General features: G+C 46.4%; 1 protein-coding gene across 2 annotated transcripts in view; it reads left to right on the top strand.

Moving 5' to 3' along the window:
* The window catches only part of INTS1 (integrator complex subunit 1), a 28,256-nt gene that overhangs the window by 2,980 nt on the left and 6,482 nt on the right, over window positions 1-18,794 (top strand). Inside the window, exons 6-37 of one of the 2 annotated variants that reach the window (XM_021539703.4) lie at window positions 12-117; window positions 364-550; window positions 672-817; window positions 1,121-1,262; window positions 1,602-1,778; window positions 2,034-2,142; window positions 2,757-2,877; window positions 3,514-3,591; window positions 4,106-4,263; window positions 5,442-5,538; window positions 5,950-6,041; window positions 6,344-6,404; window positions 6,785-6,982; window positions 7,250-7,379; window positions 7,570-7,749; window positions 7,841-7,990; window positions 8,543-8,722; window positions 8,912-9,016; window positions 9,824-9,991; window positions 10,305-10,416; window positions 10,755-10,916; window positions 11,665-11,811; window positions 12,197-12,295; window positions 12,666-12,790; window positions 13,471-13,860; window positions 14,450-14,609; window positions 15,235-15,375; window positions 15,752-15,926; window positions 16,010-16,133; window positions 16,678-16,796; window positions 17,772-17,859; window positions 18,453-18,679. In XM_021539703.4, the coding sequence (XP_021395378.2) occupies window positions 12-117; window positions 364-550; window positions 672-817; window positions 1,121-1,262; window positions 1,602-1,778; window positions 2,034-2,142; window positions 2,757-2,877; window positions 3,514-3,591; window positions 4,106-4,263; window positions 5,442-5,538; window positions 5,950-6,041; window positions 6,344-6,404; window positions 6,785-6,982; window positions 7,250-7,379; window positions 7,570-7,749; window positions 7,841-7,990; window positions 8,543-8,722; window positions 8,912-9,016; window positions 9,824-9,991; window positions 10,305-10,416; window positions 10,755-10,916; window positions 11,665-11,811; window positions 12,197-12,295; window positions 12,666-12,790; window positions 13,471-13,860; window positions 14,450-14,609; window positions 15,235-15,375; window positions 15,752-15,926; window positions 16,010-16,133; window positions 16,678-16,796; window positions 17,772-17,859; window positions 18,453-18,679 (4,654 nt within the window). The remainder of the gene's footprint in view (window positions 1-11; window positions 118-363; window positions 551-671; window positions 818-1,120; window positions 1,263-1,601; window positions 1,779-2,033; window positions 2,143-2,756; window positions 2,878-3,513; window positions 3,592-4,105; window positions 4,264-5,441; window positions 5,539-5,949; window positions 6,042-6,343; window positions 6,405-6,784; window positions 6,983-7,249; window positions 7,380-7,569; window positions 7,750-7,840; window positions 7,991-8,542; window positions 8,723-8,911; window positions 9,017-9,823; window positions 9,992-10,304; window positions 10,417-10,754; window positions 10,917-11,664; window positions 11,812-12,196; window positions 12,296-12,665; window positions 12,791-13,470; window positions 13,861-14,449; window positions 14,610-15,234; window positions 15,376-15,751; window positions 15,927-16,009; window positions 16,134-16,677; window positions 16,797-17,771; window positions 17,860-18,452; window positions 18,680-18,794) is intronic. The other variant, XM_021539704.4, reaches the window with a different exon arrangement.

The following is an 18,794-nucleotide window of genomic DNA, read 5'->3' on the forward strand; positions in this document are numbered from 1 at the left end:
GTCTCTCTTAGGGAATAGCCCACACCCTTCCATGACAGAGGAGGAGGACAGCCAGAGTGAGCTGCTGATTGCTGAGGAGAAAATGAGCCCAGAGCAGGCGGGCCAGCTCATGCCCAGGTACAGTGCCTCTTCCTCTCCTAACACAGGTGTGTCTGTGCCCACCCACCCTGCAGAGCTGTGGCAGGAAGCTCCTTCTCTGTACTCCTGTAGCACTGCTGGGGGATGTTGAACAAAAGGTAAAACTAGTGCCAGGAGAAACGAGGGGATTTTCTTGGTTTGCAAGTCATACCTCAAACAAGAAAGAGTGCTGATCTCTGGACTGGATTGTGTGGAAATGAGTAAAGTTCAATGTGTGTGGCCCAGGTATGAAGACCTTGCAGAGAGTGTGGAGGAATATGTCCTGGACATGCTTCGGGACCAGCTGAACCGGCGCCAGCCCATGGACAATGTCTCCAGGAACCTCCTGCGGCTGCTGACAGCAACCTGTGGCTACAAAGAGGTGCGTCAGATGGCCGTGCAGAGGCTGGAGATGTGGCTGCAGAATCCAAAGGTAAGGAGAGGAGCTGTTGAGGCACAACCCTGGTCTGGAATCCAGCCAGAAGGGCTGCATGGTGTACTCCAGTTACATTTCTAGTCTGAATGGCTGGAGTCTGTTTGCTCTTTCTCTGCAGCTGACCAAGCCAGCTCAGGACTTGCTGATGTCAGTCTGTATGAACTGTAACACCCACAGCTCAGAGGACATGGAAGTTATCTCCAACCTGATCAAAATTCGTCTCAAGCCAAAAGTCCTTCTCAACCACTACATGCTGTGTGTCAGGTGAGAGACTGGGTCTGTGACAGGAAGAGAAAGCACTGTGGGAGATGTTCCCAGGGACTTAACAGTCTCAGTGTCTCTGCACAGTGGTTTTAAATACCAGCTTGGGGCATGGAGTGTCTTGTGTTCATTTAAATGAATTTCACTGTCTTAGAAATCTTTTAGTAGTCCTTTGATATTGTCCTTTGATATGTGCTGTTCTATCCTTTTTCACTTCTGTGTGCTAAATACTTCAAGGAGAAATGAGAAGAATATGTCTAGTTGCAGTGAAATGTCAGTTCAGGTATTCCTATTCTTTCCTTGCAGAGAGCTGCTGAATGCACACAGGGATAACCTGGGCACCACCATTAAGTTTGTGATTTTCAATGAGCTATCAAATGCAAGAAATCCCAACAATATGCAGATCCTGTATACTGTGCTTCAGCACAGCTCAGAGCAAGCTCCAAAGGTAGGTGCAGTGTCTTGGATGACTGATGGTGACCCCAGAACCCCACCTGACAGATTTAGTTGTTTTGAGGCTCAGATAAATCTTTTCACAGACAGCTGTCTGATAGTTATCATACTGTTTTGAAATTATATAGTTATTCTTGGTAGGAATAAACATAAATGGGCGTTTTCTAACTCCCACATTCTGGGTGATAATGCAGTTTTATGAGAGAAATATTATTGCAGCTCCCCAGGGGTCTGAAGGACAGGATACCTCCAGCATGGTTTCCTTGTGTCTCTTCATTTTGTGGATGCAGACCCATTACAGTGTACTGAAAGTTTTCTTTCTGTGTGTCCCCAGTACCTGGCAATGGTGTTCCAGGACCTGTTGACCACCAAGGACGATTACCTGCGAGCTTCACGGGCTCTGCTGAGGGAGATCATCAAACAGACAAAGCATGAGATCAACTTCCAGGCCTTCTGCCTGGGTCTCATGCAGGAGAGGAAGGAGGCCCTGTATGCAGAGATGGAATTCAAGGTACCATCCTCGACCCTTGTGCTGCTGATGTGCCAGTGATGCACTGAGCTCTCCTTTGTCTGCTTTCCTGGCCCTTCTTCCTTTTGCTTTTTGGTGTCTGAGTGAGTCACTATTCGTGTGTCTCATAGCAGCACTCCCATATCTCATTTCCAGACATCCACGTTCATAATTTTTGATGACATAACACTTCCAGAAGGCAGCTCTGGGTGTTGCTATTCAACTCTTTTTTTTTTTTCTCTTTCTTTCTATTTTAAGGAGCGGTTTGTCATTCACATAACCGACCTGCTCGCTGTCTCCATGATGCTGGGTATCACAGCCCAAGTGAAGGAGGCTGGAATTGCTTGGGACAAAGGAGAGAAAAAGAGTAAGCAGAAGAACCTAGGTTCTCTCTGAGGATAAGCATTTTAATAGATACCTGTCCCTGATGCTGAGAGAACATCAACTAGGGCTGGGAGCCTGCTGTCATCCTGGGGCTGACAGAGATTGGGAATGTGGCATTTGAATGGCCAGACGCTTCTTGTATCTGTGGAAGCAGTGGCTGAGAGGCTGGGGCTGGGAGCTGTGGGTGGAGGGGCCTCAGGCCTCAAGGAGCAGCTGTAAGGATTAAGGGGCTGGGAAGACAGGCCTTTGGTGTGGCACTGACATGACTGCCCACATGGCTTCTTACAAATCTAATCCATCTGTGCTTTGTGTTAGGGTTTTGCTGCAGCACATGTCAGAAAGTAAAGAGCATGTTCTGTCAGAGCTGAGGGACTCAAGTCTTTCTCATATACTCCTCTGGTTCCCCTTCTCTAGTGGGAGGTGTCCCTACCTGTGGTGCAGGAATTGGAACAAGGTGATCTTTAAGGTTCCTTCCAACCCAAACCATTTTGTGATTCAATGATCTACTGTTGAGGCCTCAGAGTCCTGGTTACTGTCTTGAAACCACCATGCTTCTGATGATGCCCACATATATTTTGTGACCTGACTGTTTTTCAGACCTGGAAGTGCTGCGCTCTTTCCAGAACCAAATTGCTGCTATCCAGCGTGATGCTGTCTGGTGGCTGCATACAGTTGTTCCATCTATCAGCAAGCTGGCTCCAAAGGACTATGTGCACTGGTGAGAGTCAGCCTGGTCATATCTGTATAACCAATCCCTTCCCCAGCACTGATACATTATGAAAAACCAGGTATACACCAGAGTTTGGTTAGATTTCTCTCCCATTTTCAGACAGGGAGCAGAAAGTTTTAGCAGGGATTGTCTCCCTCTCTGAAATTCCTTCAGATGAATCCTTGTACCAGAAATATATGATAATGGAAATATTTTTGATTTATATTATTTGCATCCACTCTGTAGGGGATTTTTAGCTATCTGACCAAACAAATTCTCTGTGGATTCCTTGTTTTTTTGTTTGACATCCTTTTTAAGGCTCTATGGCTGAGGGCTCCACTGATAGCTCTGTTTTCTGGCAGACAGATGGTATTCTGGGGTCTTGACACAAGGCATTACTGAGACAGTTCAAGCCAGAATTAATAATAAGCAAGATAGGTTACTGAAAGTATAAAAACCCAGAGCCCATATTGATTGTACAGTCCTCTCTGTTCTGAATCATGTTACTGCTGCTAGTCTCACTTATCTGAGGGGACTCCTTCATGTGCAGAATGGGAAGCCTTAGCAGGATTTGAAGGAGACTGGACTGTTGTATGTATTCTTAAGCCTCACAGATAGTGTTTATTGTCCTCTTTATCTCTACAGCCTCCACAAGGTGCTCTTCACAGAACAGCCAGAAACCTACTACAAATGGGACAACTGGCCCCCTGAGAGTGACCGCAAGTGAGTGCGTGCCCCTCCCGTGGCAGGTGCAGGTGGGGAGCTGCTCTAGCTGGAGGCAGAGGAGTGGGCGTTTCCTGGTGATCCTTATATAGCTCTGTGTTGGAAAGGCTTGGAACTGTGCTCAGATTTTCTTCATCTGTTACCCTGCCATAAAACTGGGGGGTGTTGTTCCACTCTCCATCTGTTCCTCTTCCTCCTTCATTCCTGTTTCCTGTGCCAAGTTGTTCTGTATCTTGACACTGTAGTTGTAAGGAGGGCAGCCCCACAGTGTGTGGGTAACGGGGGTAAAGTTAGGGAGCACAGACTCAAGGAGGCTGAAGCGTTGATGTGTGAGACGCTGCAAGTGATACTCAGATAATAATTTGTTTCAAATAGTTGCATTTGGAGCTGGAGCTCGGAGAAAGAAGCTATGATGTATCTTCTGCTCAGATGAGTTGTAGGGTCTGTGGAGGGTTCCAGAAGCCCTCACGCTGCTGTTTAAAGAAGTGTGATTGATGTCTGGTGTCTCCTGCAGCTTCTTCCTCCGCCTGTGCTCCGAGGTGCCCATCCTGGAGGACACACTGATGCGCATCCTTGTGATCGGGCTGTCGCGGGACCTGCCCCTGGGCCCCGCCGATGCCATGGAGCTCGCTGACCACTTGGTGAAGAGGGCTGCAGCTGTGCAGGCAGATGGTGAGGTTGCACACAGCTCCCACCAGCCAGGGCTTGCTTCTTCACATCTTCCTATTGCCACCCAGGGCTGAGACAGCTCCTACCGCCTACCAAAGAGCCTTTGCATCACTTAAAGCATATTTTAGTCGTGATGGCTAAACATTTGGCTCTAAGCCAGACATGCTGCTGTTGCTTTCTCACTAGAGAAGCTTCTTATTTTCTCTTACTGTTTCTCTCTGTTGCTAATTTTGTATCGTGGAGTGTTTGGGAAATTATTGGTTGTGTGGAGAATGAAGGACTGTGAACAACCACCCAGGGTTTTGAGTCAGCATTTTTAAATTCAATTTAGTCCTCTGTACGTACTGTAAAATGAAATTTGTAGGCTGTGCAAAAATGGAAGGATTGGAAGTTAAATTAATTAGCCAATTGTGTGCTCTTCGCAAGTCCATTATTGGGACACTTACAGAATAGCAGTTACAAAAGCAATCTTTACTCTTACTCCTTTTATGAACTCATTTAGCATTTGTCTAAATTCCTGCACTGCTGGTAAATACATCCATTTAGCTGAGCTGTATGTGTTTGTGGCAGAATTGAGGGTGTGGTCAGAGTTTGATTCTAAAGCGTCTTACATGCTCTTAGTGCTGACTGATTAATGGCAAAGGGTGCTCTTGAACTGCTCAGTGCTTGTGGAAGGGTCTAGACTTTGCTTGCTTTGTTGCTTTTCAGTATCCTCTCAAAATGTGTCCAGCTTCTCATATAGGATTTTAAATCCTGCCCTGTTTCATATTCTGGAAGACTCAGAGTGAATCTGAAAACTTGCAACAAAGTTGAAATGCATTTTTAGTTCCTCTGTGCCCCAGAAGTTCTGAGCAGCTTTGTTGCTTACCTGAAGGAGTGTATCCAAGTTCTGAAAAAGTTACAAGTATCATATTGGATGCATTTGGGGAAAAAAAGTACCCTTAAGAATTTAAACCAGATTGCTGCTGAAAAGCTCTATATCCTTATATATTGACTTATAGGATTTTTTTAAGTGTTGTTGCTCTTTAAATGTTGATTTTTAGTTTTTGTAATATCACAAGAGCAAGCCCACAATAACATAGTTGCTTGAAGTAAAAATTTTTTTACACTGTGATGCTTTTCTTGAAGGACTTTCAGGCAAGTAGACAGGTCAATAACTTGTTCAGTCTTTTCTTCTCCAGATGTTGAGGTCCTGAGGGTAGAAAGAATCCAGCTGATCGATGCAGTCTTAAATCTGTGCACTTATCACCATCCAGAGAATATCCAGCTACCTCCAGGGTAAGACTTATCACACAGATAATCTTGCTGTGATCTAGCTCACTATCACCTTGTGACTAACATTCCCAGCTCACAGATTTTAAGATGTTTTTCTCTATTAAAATTTGTAATAACAAAATGACAAGGATTTTCAGGGTCACGTTCAGGTGGGTATTTCTCTAGAGCAATCAAGACCCGAGTCATGGAATGTACTTTGGTCTGAAAGAACTGACCTTTCTGCCCTAGAAATCTTCAGCTGAATCCTGCTTTCCCTCCTGAAAGGATTTTTGTGTGTGTGTGTGGGTGTCTGTTGGGAAAAGCACTGAACTGGCATGACTGAATCTAAACAGTGCATGGTTAAGGAGAAAAGCAGACTTGAGATGTGCTAAGGAACCAAACTTGACCACTTATCTTTATTGGTGGTTTTTGCAGATACCAGCCTCCAAATCTAGCTATTTCTACTCTCTACTGGAAAGCCTGGCCTCTCCTGCTAGTAGTAGCTGCATTCAATCCTGAAAATATTGGTGAGTGTGGACATTTCTCAGGGTACCAGTTCTGCTGCAAAAATTAGCCAAGGTGCTTTCTGCATGAGTCTGGTTGCTTGTGTGCAAGGTCTGTACTGGGTTAAATAACTGTGTATCTCCTGTGGGTGAAAAATGTGTGCAGCTGGGATTTGGATCAGCATGTGCCTGGAGTTGCCTTGTTTGTACTCTGAGTGTTATGAGCTGTTCTCAAGTGAGTTTGTGTCTCCCCACCTTGCAATGTGATAGAGTATATCTAAAGGCTCTATTTTTTTCCTATATTTTTTTATTCTTCTCTGCTGCAGGTCTGGCTGCATGGGAGGAGTACCCCTCACTAAAGATGCTCATGGAAATGGTCATGACCAAGTTAGTATGGTTAAATCCCTACATATATCAAAAAGACTACTGAAAACACACATTTCTGAATTAAGTTTGCGCCAGGCAACTCCTTCCTTTCCAGAGGGACTTGTGTAAAATAAACTGGCATCAACACTGCAGTTGGAGTGGGAAAAGTGCCTTCCCTCGACAAAAATATTATAAGCAAGGGAATAAAGCTGAGAAAAAGGGGGAGGGGGATGTCTGCTGTGCCTTGCTGAGAAGGTCTCAGTCTCCTGACTCCATTGAGAAACTACTTGTTTTTTTCTATGTTGTCTATCAGAGCTGAGGTCCTGTGTTCTTTCTTATTGGTTCATGAATTTTGAATAGAAAAAGATAACCATTTCCTTTTTGTAAACTTATTTTCTCAGTAATTATTCCTATCCTCAATGTACCTTGACGGATGAGGAGACACGCACAGAGATGATTAATCGTGAACTTCAAATCTCCCAGAGAGAAAAACAGGAGATTCTTGCATTTGAGGGTCATCTGGCAGCTGCATCCACAAAACAAACAATTACAGAAAGCAGCAGCCTCTTGCTGTCCCAGCTGACAAGTCTGGACCCTCAGTAAGTAGCATTCTGCATTCTAGTATCATCATGAAATCCTAGTTAACAAGTCAGGAAGCACTGTTCCTCCACAGGGTGGTTGATGTGGGGAAGAAGAACCCTGTGGTGTGGGATCACAGAATCACAGAATGGTTTTGATTGGAAGATCATCTGGTTCCAACCTGCCTGCCACCTTCCTATAAACCCCTCATGCACTGCAGAACTGACTGATCCTCATCACATCAGAGTGAAGGCCTGTCAGCCTGTAACTTGCTGTTTCTGTGGCAGGGGCCCCCCTCGCAGACCTCCGCCGCATGTCCTGGAGCAGGTGAAAAGCTTGAACCAGTCTCTTCGCTTGGGCCACCTTCTGTGTCGCAGTCGCCATCCTGACTTTCTTCTCAACATCATCCAAAGACAGGTGGGCTGTGGTGGGACTGGATCCCTTACCTCTGAAACTTGAGCAGAGTGAGGGGCAACAGGAAGCCAAGTGAGATTCAGGGGAATGTGGTTTGCTGAGATTCAGGGGAATGTGGTTTGCTGCTCAGGAATTAAATGATCAGTGTGCTGCATCTATGTTCTGCTGATCTTGTTACTCTCATCCTTCCCAGGCCTCATCACAGTCAATGCCATGGCTGGCAGATCTGGTTCAGTCCAGTGAGGGCTCCTTGGATGTCCTGCCTGTGCAGTGTCTTTGTGAGTTCCTGCTTCATGATGCTGCTGATGAATCGACCTCAGGTGAAGAAGAAGAGGAGGGTGAGAGTAAGGACCAGCGTGCCAAGAAACGCCAGGTGAGCATTCTCTTGGGGATCTCTTCTGTTACCTACTTTCTGTGCATCCCAGATTTGGTTTCACTAGACAGACCAACTTATCACTCCACAGAGACAACAGAAACAAAGGCAGTTGCTTGGACGCTTGCAAGACTTGCTGTTGGGACCCAAAGCAGATGAACAGACAACCTGTGAGGTGCTTGACTACTTCCTGCGGCGCCTGAGTTCCTCCCAGGTGGCTTCCCGGGTCCTGGCCATGAAGGTGAGCAGAATGAAAATCATCTTGAGTAGAGTCTTCTGAAGCCCAGGGCAGAGCCCTAGGTTATCTTGAGTCCAGAGCCAGAACAGTGAAATTGTTCCCTGTCATCCTCCTTCAGTGATTTGTCTCACAATCCAAACCCCATCAAATACACTTCTGCTCCCTGCTGCTCAGAAGTTATTGTTCAACAGCTAAGTTGTACTTAAGACAGAGCTGGATTTTACTATGTTTCCTGTGGAGTTCAGGTGTAGGCTCAGGAGATTGTGTGCCATGTGGAATAATTAGCAGGGGCTGTTGTTTGTGAGTGAGTGCCTGGTGCTCTGGAGCATAGACAAGGTAAAGAGAATTGCAGGAAACCTCACAGAGATGCTCAGACTGAAACTTCAAGCAGGGTATCTGTCAAGAAAACACATTATATGAGATAAAACCTGTTGTGTGCTGCATTTGGATCCTTCTGTGGTGTTTGAAGCCTGTTTCTGTTATATTCAGTAATATGAAACTAGTAATCCAGCTGTGGCTTCATGTGCAACAGCTGTATGTGTGTGACATGTGCAGGGCCTGTCCTTGGTGCTGTCGGAAGGAGGAATGCGTGATGGGGAGGAGAAGGATCACCCCATGGAAGAAGACTCTGGTGATTCTGAGCTGCTGCAGGGATATCAGTGGCTGCTGAGAGACCTCCCAAGGCTGCCACTGTTTGACAGTGTGAGAGCCACGACAGCTCTGGCCTTGCAGCAGGTGGGTAGAAGCAACTCAAAGGGAGTGTCAGCTTGCTCTTTTTCTACTAGTGCTGAAACAGATCTAAACAAACTGGATCTGCATGTGATATTAGCATGTTTGTGTGCTTGCAGAAGAATTTTGCTTATGCTGGTGCTTGTTTTCATTCAATCCTGATTTGATTTCTAATGAAAGGAATTCTCATTCTAGGCCATCCACATGGAGACAGATCCCCAGACCATCAGTGCTTACCTGGTGTACCTCTCCCAGCATGCCCCAGTAGAGGAGCAGGGACAGCACAACGACCTTGCTCTGGTGAGAGGAGGGACTGTGTGGGGGACACATGGCATGTTCCAGGACAGTGGTAGGCATGGGACTTGCTGTACCACCAGGATGAGTTTTGGGGAGTGTGTTACTCCGATAATTGCATGTTTGTGTCTGTGCATGGGTTGAAAGACAAACCTGTGTCTTTGGTTTATATAATGAAATGGTGATCAGAGCAAAACCTCTGGTGCAGCAGCCCATCAGCTGGAATGGAGAATGCAAGAGTGAATAGTGTTTTGATGGAAATCCCACCACCTGGCAGTGTTTCATAAATAAGCTGGTGCTAGACCTGCAGTCATATGTGTTTGTAGAGAGAATGGGAAGTCAGGAACTATAGTGGTGGGTTGTTTCTGTAACCAAAACTAGATTTCTGGGTTTATTTGTTTGTGTGAGTTTTTTTCTTTTTAGAAAAGCTTTTGGTGTTTTTTTTATGATGATTTTTTTTTCTTTTTTCTCCCTGGTTACATTTTTTGTTGCTTTTAAGACTTATGTACCTCTGGGTACGTGGGGGAGGTTGAATGATAAGCATCAGGAACTTTTTAGAGAAATGCTATGTAAATGCTTACTTTATAGTGGGATGCATCAGAATGCATCTCTGCTCCACTGGGGCACTGTAAGATGCATGGAAAGCACTGGCCTTTTCCCTCCTGGGTCAGTTCTACTCTTGACTCCACAAGCTGATCTCCAGAGTGGTGTATACTGGGCTGATGATGGGAACTGGAGGACATGATGCAATGAAGCAGTGGGACCTGGCTGTGTTTTGCAGTAAAGACCTCCTGGATGTTTTTTTCCCTGCAGGATGTCGCCCGGCTGATCGTGGAGCGCTCCACCATCATGTCCCACCTGTTCTCCAAGCTCTCCTACAGCGCTGAGTCAGATGCAGTGCTCGTGGCTCTGCTCTCCATCTTCTCCCGCTACATCAAGCGCATGCGGCAGAGCAAGGAGGGCGAGGAGGTGTACAGCTGGGTGAGTGCCTCCTGCCTTGCCCCAGCAGCTCACAGAGATTGGGCAGGTTATCAGAACAGAAGCCCTTTATGAGTTATTCAATTTGAATAAACCAAGTCCAGCTCAAGAATTCCCTGATCTGAAAATAATCAAATCGTGACATAATATCAGAGCCAAGCCTATGTGTTTGTAAAATGCCTTTTTAACTTTTACCCAAGTATCTTTTGTGGCTTCTGTTGGAGACGTTGGGAGCTATGGACTGAATAAATTTGTCCATCCTCATGTTCTCCTTTCCCCACCTTTGCTCATCCTGTCTTATCCTGCCTTTTTCCAGTCAGAGTCCCAGGATCAGGTGTTCCTTCGTTGGACTAGTGGGGAAACAGCCACCATGCACATCCTTGTGGTCCATGCCATGGTTATTCTCCTGACACTGGGGCCACCTCAAGGTTGGTGAAGTATGCTCAGATTTTTTTGGGGGATAATGGTCAATAGGATGGCTTTTCTCTATCTGTTGTCTCTCAGCAGGTAAGACTGATGTTAATCCTTCTACTCACAGGCTTGACCCTTGCAATACATGTTTGTAGCTGTAAGATTTATCAGAATATTGCTGCAAAGAGTGAAGGAATTGCAGGCTGATTGTTTTTGGTTTTTTTTTTTTTTTTTTTGCTTTCTGCAGACAGTAGGAAATACTAAAACAATCATGTGTTCTGGTGTATTGATAGAGATGAGCAGGGTATTATAAATGCTTGTGAACATGGGAAATAATTATCAATCCACTCTTAAGCAGGGGATGGTGATTTTTACACCTTACTGGATATATGGTTCCCGGAGAAAAAGCCCCTTCCTACTGCTTTCCTGGTTGACACCTCTGAGGAGGCTCTGCTGCTCCCCGACTGGCTGAAGCTGCGGATGATCCGCTCCGAGGTCCCACGGCTCGTGGATGCAGGTGAGCCTGTGGCACATTTGTTGGTGTTTCAAACTCTGCTGAAAGGAAAGGGAGAGGCTTCCTTGCTCAAGTGTGCCCAACCATCCTGTTTGGATGCCTTTGGATGTAGCCATCTGTCACTGTTACTTTTAAAATAGGGAAGTGAGTCTCAATGGATATTCCCCTTTCTGTGTATTTTAAAGGAATGGGAGACTCTGAATTGAAGTCCCATCTCTTTTACAACAGTACAAATGGAACTAAGCTATGCAATCACCAGACAACAGGCACAGTACTGTGGAAAGCTATGCCTAAAGGATGTAAGCTAAACCTCTGGTTACTCTGGTCCTTGTACCACTCATCAGGGCTCTCTTCTTGGTATTCAGAGCTTTCATCCCATTTTACTAATTAAATGACAGCTGTCTATAGCCAGTGATTGAATTATTCAATAATTCCTGCCTGCAGCCATCAAGAGATAGGGTGGAAGTTATTTTTTAATATGAATGATTGCATTACTGAGGTTCTAATAAAATTAAACAGAAGATCAGATTAGCCAGTGAGTGAATTAACTGGAAGATGCAATAAGGCGGCAATGATTTGCAGAGGAAAGAAAATATAGTAGGCAGCTGTCAGACTTCTGGCTTTAGGCTCTCTGCAGCTCTGTCATTAATGTGTCACTGTTGGTCCAGACAAAAGCACAAAGATCAGGTAATAAAGATGACCCTCCATGGGCAGTTCAGATGTCTGAGGACTCAGTGTTTGTCTGTTTCAGCCCTGCAGGACCTGGAGCCACAGCAGCTGCTTCTCTTTGTTCAGTCCTTTGGAATCCCAGTTTCCAGCATGAGCAAACTTCTGCAGTACCTGGATCAGGCAGTATCTCATGACCCACAGACACTGGAGCAGAACATCATGGACAAGAGTAAGAGCCACAGAGGAGGCTGACTAGGCATTTAACTTTTTCTTGAACCGTTTCCATGAGTATCTCCTATGACTTCCTTGGAAAAATCCAAGCTAGTTCAGCAAACTTTGTGCACAGGCAGCTTGTTGTCACTGTAGACACCTGGGTAGCCCTTGGCTGTTTTTCCCAAAATAGAGGAGGATTTTTTGGATTGGAATGTGCAGAGTCAAAAAGTACTTTGGAAGGTACTTTGTGAAAGAAACAAAGCTATCAGGGCATCATGTTTACAAAGTCTGTGGGAGCAGCAGATTCTCTTGTCTGTGGAAGCTGTACAAACAACCAATTATGTCCCGCTTTAATGAAGAGGGCAAGATGATGATGTGCTCTTATTTCTTCCTTTTTTCAGACTACATGGCTCACCTTGTGGAGGTTCAACATGAGAGAGGAGCAACAGGAGGCCAGACTTTCCACTCCCTGCTTACTGCCTCCTTACCAGCCCGCCGAGGTACTGACCAGTATAGCTTAAATACCAAAGTCACCTTCCAAACTTCCCTCCTTTGTTGCTGTTGAGAAGAACAGGCAGAGATGTCTTAAAAAGCAGGCATTGTAATAAACCAGCAAGCTTCAGTTAGACACCAGTCCTTGCTAGAGTTTTTTTGCTTTTGGCACAAATAGAAATTCCAGTATTTTTGGAGTTTATTACAGTGAGTTTTTCTGAGTCATATGGAAAAGTAGGTCTTGCTTGGAATTAAGAGAAAGCTGCTGAATTTCTCAGTAGTTAGAGACTGTAGAGCTGAAGATGATCTGGTGTTGGGGCTCCAGATGTTATCTACCATAACAGCATTTTCATTTCTTCCCTTTTATTCCTCTTGCAGACAGCGCTGAGACTGCAAGGTCAAAATCTAGTCCTGAAAACTCTCAAAGTCAGAGTCGGATCCGGGCCTTGAGCCAGGTCCGTGTTCTGGGCCCAGAAGATGATCTGGCAGGCATCTTGCTGCAGGTACTGTTCTAACCTCCAGCTGAGTAGCTGCTTCCCTGCAGCAGCTTTGCTAAATCCATTTCTCTTATACTTGCATCTTGTGACTCCTTATCCTGCAGTGTTTGCAGGCAATAAATATGAAAGGCCCAATGCAATGAGGCTGGTGGAGTTGATACTGGCAGGAATTTTCTCTTGTAGTTGGAACGTGATGTGGCTTTTGATTACGGATGGTACTATCAGTACCTGCTAACATGTTGCTGTCTTTGCATCTTGTTTGTTCTGTGCATAGTGCCTTTCCTCTCAGCAGTGGATGCAGGATTTGTGAAATGCTCACAGGGCCCTGGCAGCAAAGCTGTGTGCAAACAGCATTTGTACTCTGGCTTGTCTGCTTACAGAGCTTCCCTCCCTCCACTGACTCCAGAAGGAGCCTACAGAGAATTAATTGGCCAAGTCAGTTGTTGGTGTTTGGGTAGTAGGATTCCCCTGCAGTGTCAGTGTTGATAGTCGTATTGGGGTTGCAGAGATGTTGCTTATGTTCATGTGCCAGGCACTAGAATACAGAAAAAGCTGTATTGTAAGGTTCCTGTTAGCCTACAGTCAGTATAACTGTACAAGGTAAATCGCTCCTCTGCTCGGGGTGTTCATGATACAGCAACCCTTTCACTGTCTGTCATAAATGTACTCCCTGTTGTATCCCCCAGCTTTTCCCACTGACCCCGGACCCGCGGTGGCAGAACTCCAGCCTGCGGCCACTGGCCCTAGCACTGCAGCAGTCACTGGGACAGGAGCTGGCCCAGATCCGCCAAGGGGCCAAGCCAGAGAGCGGGGTGACAGCCAGTGGGGTGACAGCCAGCGGGGTGACCGCCAGCGAGGTGACGGCCAGCGGGGTGACAGCCAGCGGGGTGGCAGCCAGCGGGGTGACAGCCAGTGAGGTGACAGCCAGCGGGGGCACAGCCAGCGGGGTGACAGCGCGGCTGCTGCAGGCCATGGCTGCACTGCTCAACTCCGCACACGGCGGCGCCCTGGTCATGGCCATGCACCGCCACCACTTCATCTCCTGCCCGCTCATGCGCCAGCTCTACCAGTACCACGTGAGTGCCTTTGGGAGCATTTCATACAGAGGGGTCAGGGAGGAACGGGAAATCTGTTTGGGAGCATTTCATACAGAGGGGTGAGGGAGGAACAGGAAATCTGCAGGGCATCTGCTCTGCTGTGTGCACACTGTGTAATGCCCAGCTGAGGTTGCCCAGCCATGGGCATCTGGATGCAGGCTGGCCACATTAGCCTGTCACTGCTGAGATTACCTGCAGAATTAGTGTACCTTACCCAGCCTGCTAACCGTTTTTTGGATTTACAGCTGTAGGTCTCTGCTGGTTTTGGGATCTGTAGTCTGTGCTGTTCTGCAGCATTGGACATGTCTTGCAAGCCAGGGCATTTGCAGACAGTTTGAGAGCTGAAGTCTAATTTAAAGAGTCATAAAAATGGTTTGGGTTGGAAGGAACCTTAAAGATCACCCAGCTCCAATTCCCCTGCCATGGGCAGGGGCACCTTTCACTAGACCAGGTTGCTCCAAGCCCATTGCTACCTGGCTTTGAACACTTCCAGGGATGGGGAGTCCAGAACCTCTGGGCAACCCCTGCCCGTGCCTCACCACCCTCACTGTAAAGAATTTCTTCCCAGCGTTCCCTGCCACAGGACACTGCCTTCTCCTCGCTCTTCTTCAAAGTGCTCATGCAGATGCTGCAGTGGTTGGAGAACCCCGCGGTGGAAGATGGTCCCCTGCGAGCTCAGCTGAAGGCCTTTGCTGTGCAATACTCCTCAAGGCACAGGATCAGTGATGGTACTGGCACTGGGTAGCTTTTATGTAACTTAGAAGGGACAAAGTGGGACAAGAAAGAGACAAACAAAACTGCACCTGGAGCAGGAAGTGTTATGGGCAGCCTTTTACACAGGTGTCACAAGGAGTTACAAAAGTAGCACACTGTGCTGCAGAAACTCTTTGAGGCTGTGAACAAGTGCCTTAAGCCCTGGGCGCTTGCAGTAGACACCTGGTAGCATCTCACTAAGCACAGCAGATCTCTCAGGGAAAACTTAAAATTTCCCAGGCCAGGAATTCTGCATAAGTTGTAGTTTTGGTAGATGAGAAGGCAGGAATGCCTCTGGAACAAGGTCACATGATGACTTGTAGAGTTGTTTATCATCTGCCATCCCTTGGGAGCAGGAGTCTAACCAAGGGCTTGGGCATGGGAATGGGTTTGTGGTCACAGAGCTTTTTCTTAGCCACATGTCCCTGTAACAAACAGGAGAGCTGTCAAGGGTTGTGGTGGCCATAAATGGCAGTCCACAATGTATATTTGTATGTTTGAATAGTTGTGCCCTGGAGCTACATGGGGAATCTGTAGGAGGGAAGTCTGATGTGGGGGCTGGCTTGTCCCTATGATGCCAGTGCTGTGATTTTGTTACAGTGCGAGGTGGCTTCTTGCACCTCACAGAAGCTCTTTCTTTCCGTCGTGACCCGGACTTGATCAGCTCCACAGTCTGTGCCATCATTGCAACCCTGAAATCAGGAGAGAAATGTAATGTGGAGCCAGAGCTCATCAGCAAAGGTATGGATGTTCTGTTCTCCTTTGTAGCAGCAGCTTGAACTTCCATCCCAGCAGGGCAGTGCTTAGTGTGCAGGCTGTGGGAATCTGCCTTCTCCCTGGATCAGAAAATGTGAACTGATGCAAACTTGGCCCTATCCTGTATCACTTCCTTTCCCCCACTGTATGTGGGTTTATAAACTCTGATCTAGGGCTCAGATTAAGTCTCTGAGCAAACTGTTGGTTTCCACTAACAAAAAGAAATGGAAGCCTACTATCCCAGATAAAAATGGCTTCTCTCTTCCTCACTGAGCCTGGCTATCAGGAATAATACTTGGAAAGTTCCATACCTTTCACCACATTCTGAAGTTAATGAGTGGCATCTTTCTCCCTCTGCTAGTCCTTCAAGGTCTGATTGAAACCCACTCTCCATACCTGGAGGAGCTCCTGACTGTCCTCTTCTCAGCTACTGTTGACACCAAGTGTCCTGCCATGAAACCAATTGCTGTGGTGTGCTCCTTGTTGCTCCAGGACAAAGAAGAAACACCAGTAAAGAAGGAGGTGGAGAGTTGCAGGTGAGCCAAGGCAATGATGGGAATTCACAAGTAGGTCTGGGTGCGTGGTATCAACAGTGACATTGGCCTTGTTTTGTCCACAGTGCTGACTCAGCTTGGCCAGGGCCTGCCTCTGGCCTTCTCAATGACTGGCTGGAGATGTTGGACCCAGAGGTGATCAGCAGCTGCCCTGATCTACAGCAGAAACTACTGTTCTCCTGGAACAAAGTAAGAGTTGTTGGGCAGAGGGACTGCTGTGATGAAAGGACTTTCTGGGGTACTGACCTCCACCTGAAAACAGGGCAAGAGCTAGTTTTATGTTCTGCCGCAGGTTACTGTATGAGTTCCTAAGCAGTACAGGCTGACTGGGAGGACAGTTCTGTGCAAGGCTCACATTTCTCAGTGCAGGGCTTATGTTTCCTCTTATCTTTATATTTCCTCAGCTATGTTCTTTCAAGGACTTCAAAGTGCTTTACAGACACAGCACGGTCCCATAACAACCCAGCCAGCTGTGTTTTCGTTGGTATTTTTGAAGACAGATGAATAGCTTGCCCAAAGTGCCATGCCAAAGCCCAAAGTGCTTAACCAAAGCTAAAGCTGAAACTGAATTTCACATCTGATGCCATGTTCTCTGAGAAAGTGCTGCCCTAAATCCTCGTGCTGTCTCTTTTCCTGGATCATCATCCCTCTGTAATACACAATATGGCATCTCCTACACCACATTGCTACCAGAACCTGTTCATTACATCTCTTCCTCTTTTGGTGCTTCCAGGCAGGGTCCCAGGTGCCCTCCTTCCGCCCATACCTCTTGGCTCTTCTGACTCACCAGTCCAGCTGGAGCACACTGCACCAGTGCATCAGGCTTCTGCTTGGCAGGAACAGGGAGCAAAGGTGAGTCTTGTTTGTCAGGCCTAGCCAAGGGATTGTGTTGGGCAGCTCTGTTTGTCTGAGCAAGAACAAAACCTGCCATGTTCATGATGTGTCTGCCAGGAGATGTAAGTCAGCCAAAAGCAGACTTTGTGAGAAGGATGCAGATTTCAGTCCTGCTGATTTGGGTACCTTGATATAAATATTACCTACTGTTTGATGGAAGCAGCACATAAAGATTTGGCTGTGTTCTAAACAGGAAGTGCTAATTGTGGGTAATCCATCTTGCATTGCCCTTGTTGGTAGTCTTTATGAACACAGGGTTTGCAGGATGGCTTGGATAGCAAACTGAGGGCTCTCTCTGTACTTGATCAGGCTCTGATGGATCTTTTGGTTGTGCTAAACTCTATTTCCAGTCTTTCTCTAGCCCTTTCATTACATCAGCCTCCCAGTTTTGATCTCTGCAGCAGCCCTAGCTCTGAGCTTCTATGCACAGCTTTCAAATACTGAAGTTCCAGTGTAGTAGTAGTGTTACAATTATGGACCAGGAAATGCTAAAACCTAATAACAGCAATACTTCTAAAACTGGTAGTATTTCAGATTATTATTTTATTCTTAATTTCTTGCTCAAAATTAAATTACTTTCTCAGTTCAAGGTAACTGCTGTGATAGGGACAGTAAGGTCATTGGTCTGATTGTAACTGTGTTGATGATGAACTCCTGGCCTTGGTGTAAGGCTCCATGTAGCCCCCACACTTTCTGAATGCCATTTGTTCTGTTCTGTACTCTGTGCTGTACTTATTGCAACAACTATTTAGTCATAATCTGGGAACAGAACCAACCCCCTTCTTGAGACTTAATAGGTCCTATTTTTACATTTGCAGATGTTTCTTTCTCCACAGCACTCATCATGTTTAGTGATGCTTCCATGTGTTCTTGTGCTGCCTGAGGGTTGTGTTGACTCTGATCGCAAATCTGTCTTCTTTTGTCTTCTGGCAGGTTTGATCCAACTGCATCCTTGGATTTCTTGTGGGCCTGTATTCACATTCCTCGGATCTGGCAGGGAAGGGACCAGAGAACTCCTCAGGTATTGGTTCAGTTCTTCCAAGATTCATTTCTGGATGGTGTGAGAGGCAATGTTTTCACAGTGCCTGATTTTTACATGGCCAAGAAGTGGCTGGAGTGATTCAGGTGCAGTGTGCCAAGTTTGCTGCCTGTACCTCAGCTGATTGCTTAGCTGCTCTGCTGTTACATATTACAGTGGCAATTTAGAGTCCAAAAAGCTGATAGGAACACATAAAGTTTGCCCACTTGGCATTTCCCCTGCAGCAGTTGCCACAATATCTGGTAAAGGCACAAGAGAGTGGCAAGCAAGCTAAAACTCAGCATGGGATAATTGCTATTTCACAAAGAAAAGGAAGCTGTGTCTCTTCTTTGGTTTGGTGACTGAATTATGCTTTCTGACCCATCACACTTGTTGAGATGGAAGTGAATGAAGAAGTAGAGGAGGGGTAAAGAGATTTTTTGGGGGGCTGTGATGTTTTCAGAGCTTTAGATGCAGGACTGTTCTTAAGTCTGGTTCCAAGATGTAGTATTCCAGTTAGGGAAGGTGTGACTAGAAGGAGCTAAGGATCTTGGGATTTAATGTGGAATAATTTGGGGTGTGCTCTTGCATTACAGAAGCGCCGTGAGGAATTCGTGCTCCACCTGAGGGCATCAGAACTGATCAGCATGGTGGAGCTGATCCTGGCTGAGGCAGAAACCAGATACCAGAACACTGATGAGGCCTCCTGCACGCTCATCCAGTCCCGACTGCCACTGCTGCTCAGTTGTTCTCATGGAGACCTTGAGAACGTCAAAAAAGTAACAGAATATTTGACCAGCTGCATCCAGCAGTGGGGAAGCAGGTGAGGGTGCAAATGAGGAGCATTGTCTGCTGGAGTTGTAGTTCTTGGGCACAGGCAGGCAGGTAATGATGAGACTTGCCAGTATGTCTTCATTTAAGAATATCGTGTTCCAGAG

This window comes from Lonchura striata, chromosome 14 (assembly GCF_050655825.1).
Source record: "Lonchura striata isolate lonStrDom1 chromosome 14, ASM5065582v1, whole genome shotgun sequence".
Classification (NCBI taxonomy): domain Eukaryota; kingdom Metazoa; phylum Chordata; class Aves; order Passeriformes; family Estrildidae; genus Lonchura; species Lonchura striata.